This window comes from Eimeria necatrix, genomic scaffold (assembly GCF_000499385.1).
Source record: "Eimeria necatrix Houghton genomic scaffold, Enh_scaff1030, whole genome shotgun sequence".
Classification (NCBI taxonomy): Eukaryota; Apicomplexa; class Conoidasida; order Eucoccidiorida; family Eimeriidae; genus Eimeria; species Eimeria necatrix.
Genome location: NW_013654828.1, coordinates 8,041 through 10,804, shown reverse-complemented (window position 1 = coordinate 10,804; position 2,764 = coordinate 8,041). Strand labels below are relative to the sequence as shown.

The following is a 2,764-nucleotide window of genomic DNA, read 5'->3' as shown; positions in this document are numbered from 1 at the left end:
TTTCTTTTTTGCCGTGTCCGCTGCTGGGTTTTGCTGCTGACAAAATCGGCATTCTTGCTGTTGTCCACTTCCTCAATTGCTGCTGCTGCCTCAACTACCTCTTCGTGCTGCTGCCCCGCATCCCCACCTTCCCCGTGCTGCAGTACCTCGCCGCCGTTTGCTGCGCCCTCCAGGTCCCCTGCTGCTGCTGCTGCTGCTGCTGCTGCGCTGCTGCTGCTGCTGCTGCTGCTGCTGCTGCTGCTGTTGCTGCTGCTGCTGCTGCTGCTGCTGCTGCTGCTGCTGCTGCTGCTGCTGCTGCTGCTGCTGCTGCTGGTGCTGGTGTGCTGCTGCTGCTGCTGCTGCTGCTGCTGCTGCTGCTGCTGCTGCTGCTGCTGCTGCTGGAGGTGTCTGTGCGTGGGTGCAAAGAATAGTGAGGGTTTAGTTTTGCTGCTGCTGAGATGGCATTTTTGTGAAAAAACTGCTGCTGCTGCTGCTGCTGCTGCTGCAGGTTTCGTTCATGAGCTCGCAGCTGTACTGCTACGGGAGCCGCTACTTCTCGCAGCAGAACATGGGGAGACTAATTGGAACAACATTTTGTTTGGCGGGACTTTTGTCTCTTTTGACAAACTTGATGAGGGAATATGCACTAAAAAGGAGTTTTGCTCCGATGTGTCTTCTTGCAATTTCTTTGTCCTTAGTTGCTGCTGCTCTGGTCTGTTTGCTGCAGTGTTTGGACCGCCGGGGGGCCCTGGGGCCCCCCCGGGTTGCAGCAGCAGCAGCAGCAGCAAAAAAGGCGAAGCTGCAGCAGCAGCAGCAGCAGCAGCAGCTGCTCGAGCTGCAGCGCATTGAAACCTGCAGCGAGCCCCACAGACCCACAGATGCAGAAGAAACCGAAGTCAATAAAGAAGGTTAAATAAATAATAAATAAATAATAAATAAATAATAAATAAATAATAAATAAATGAATAAATAGATAAATAAATAAATAAATAAATAAATGATCTGTTTGTGAATAGGGATGTTTTCAACTGGTCGGGAGCTGCGCCCAGTCTTCAGGTCTTCGGAGTTCTTTATTTATTTATTTACAATTTATTTATAGTTCACTTTGTTTGTTTGTTTGTTTGCAAAGTTTATTCATTTATTTATTCATTTATTTATTTGTTTATTTATTCATTTATTTATTTTTTATTCATCAATTTCCCATTTTAATGCTTTTTTGTACTCGCTGCATGCGCGGCCCCCGAAAGTAGAACAGAGAGAAATAAAAGAAAAAAAATAATCAAACAAATAATAAAACAAATAAACAACAAATAAACAACAAATAAAAAACAAATTAGACTCAACTTAGAGTGAGCCTCTTTACCAGTTCAGCCAGCCCAGACTCTGAGGTGTACGTACACCCGAACAGGACCCCCTTCGAATTTCGAGAAAAATCGCTCAAATGAAAAAACAATTGCATGCAGCGCCTTCTCTTTTTCATTTATCGAAATAATTGCATTTATTTTCCCAAAAGATCAGATTTAAGGGAGAAATTGCGTCAAAAAAATCGGGTCTTGACGCTTCAGAGTGCCGGGCGTGCATGCGCTTTCGGGTGTACGTACACTGCAGACTTGCATGCACCTCTCAGCGCCGTTTAGTCGATTTTTTTCGAAATTTTCAGAAATAAATGCATTTTCTTTTGGCCAGATTAAAATACTTGCAAACTTTTGCATTTTAAACGCAATTTGGGCACATTTAAGCCTGCATTTCTTCGTTTTGAGGTGTTTCTTGAAGTGCGCAGCCCAGGGCGTTTTTCCTGAATTTCGCAGCGACAAATAAATCCATTATAGCCGTCCGCCGCTTATTTATGCATTTAAGAACTTTAAATTGGCTATATTAGTGCAATAAATGCTTTAAATTGATGTAAATAAATGCATGTTTCATTTATTTTGTCATTTGAAAACAATGTACACTTCAACATGCATTTGTTCCGCTGTATAGACGCCGCGCATGCTGTCTCGGGGTAAAAACGCAAAAAGTCCATTTCTGCGTTTTTTCTTTTTGCAAAAGGATAAATTCATTTTATTTAAATAATTATATTTCTTTCGAGGCCTTTTATCCATTTAATGGCTTTTATTTTGCATGCAAAAATGTAAAAGTTCACTTTTGAAACATTTCGGTGAAAATGTGAAAAAACACTTTTCTCTTTTGTACAGACACCAAAAAATAAAAAGTGAACAAATAAGTAATAAATAAATAAAAAAATGAATAAATAAACATATAAATATATAAGTAAATAAATAAGTGTACATAAATAATTAATCAAATCGGCAAGTAAAGGCATTAAATCGTGTAGAGGCCTTTTTGAAAAGAAAGAATAAAACAAACAAAAACAAATATTCAAAAATGAGTTTCAGGCTCTTATTGGCTCTTTGTTTCCGGAACTAATTAATTAATTAATTAATTTATCTATATCTGTTTTAATATTTTTGCCTAATCATTTATTATTTACTATTTATTTTATTTATTTATTTATTTATTTATTTATTATTTCTCTTTGTGCGTCGCTGCGCCTAGCCATTATAAAGTGTTTTTACCGTTTATTTTATAATTTATAATTTTAATTTTTCGTCAAAATATAAAATAAATAAAATGACAATGCTTTAATTATTCGACTATTATTTAATTATTTAACTATTTCATCAATTGCCGAATTGACGTTTGTCTTAACCTTTTTATTTACATTTTAATTATTTACCTTTCCACCTTTTTAGTTTTTTATTTATTATTATTTAACAATCAGCCA

At 37.7% G+C, this 2,764-nt stretch overlaps 1 protein-coding gene across 1 annotated transcript; it reads left to right on the top strand.

Moving 5' to 3' along the window:
- Window positions 1-496: 496 nt before the first annotated feature.
- On the top strand, window positions 497-892 carry ENH_00001160 (hypothetical protein, conserved; the record flags this gene model as incomplete). Its single annotated transcript, XM_013583933.1, has 1 exon — window positions 497-892. One exon carries the CDS (start codon window positions 497-499, stop codon window positions 890-892), a length of 396 nt encoding a protein of 131 aa, XP_013439387.1.
- Window positions 893-2,764: the final 1,872 nt, after the last annotated feature.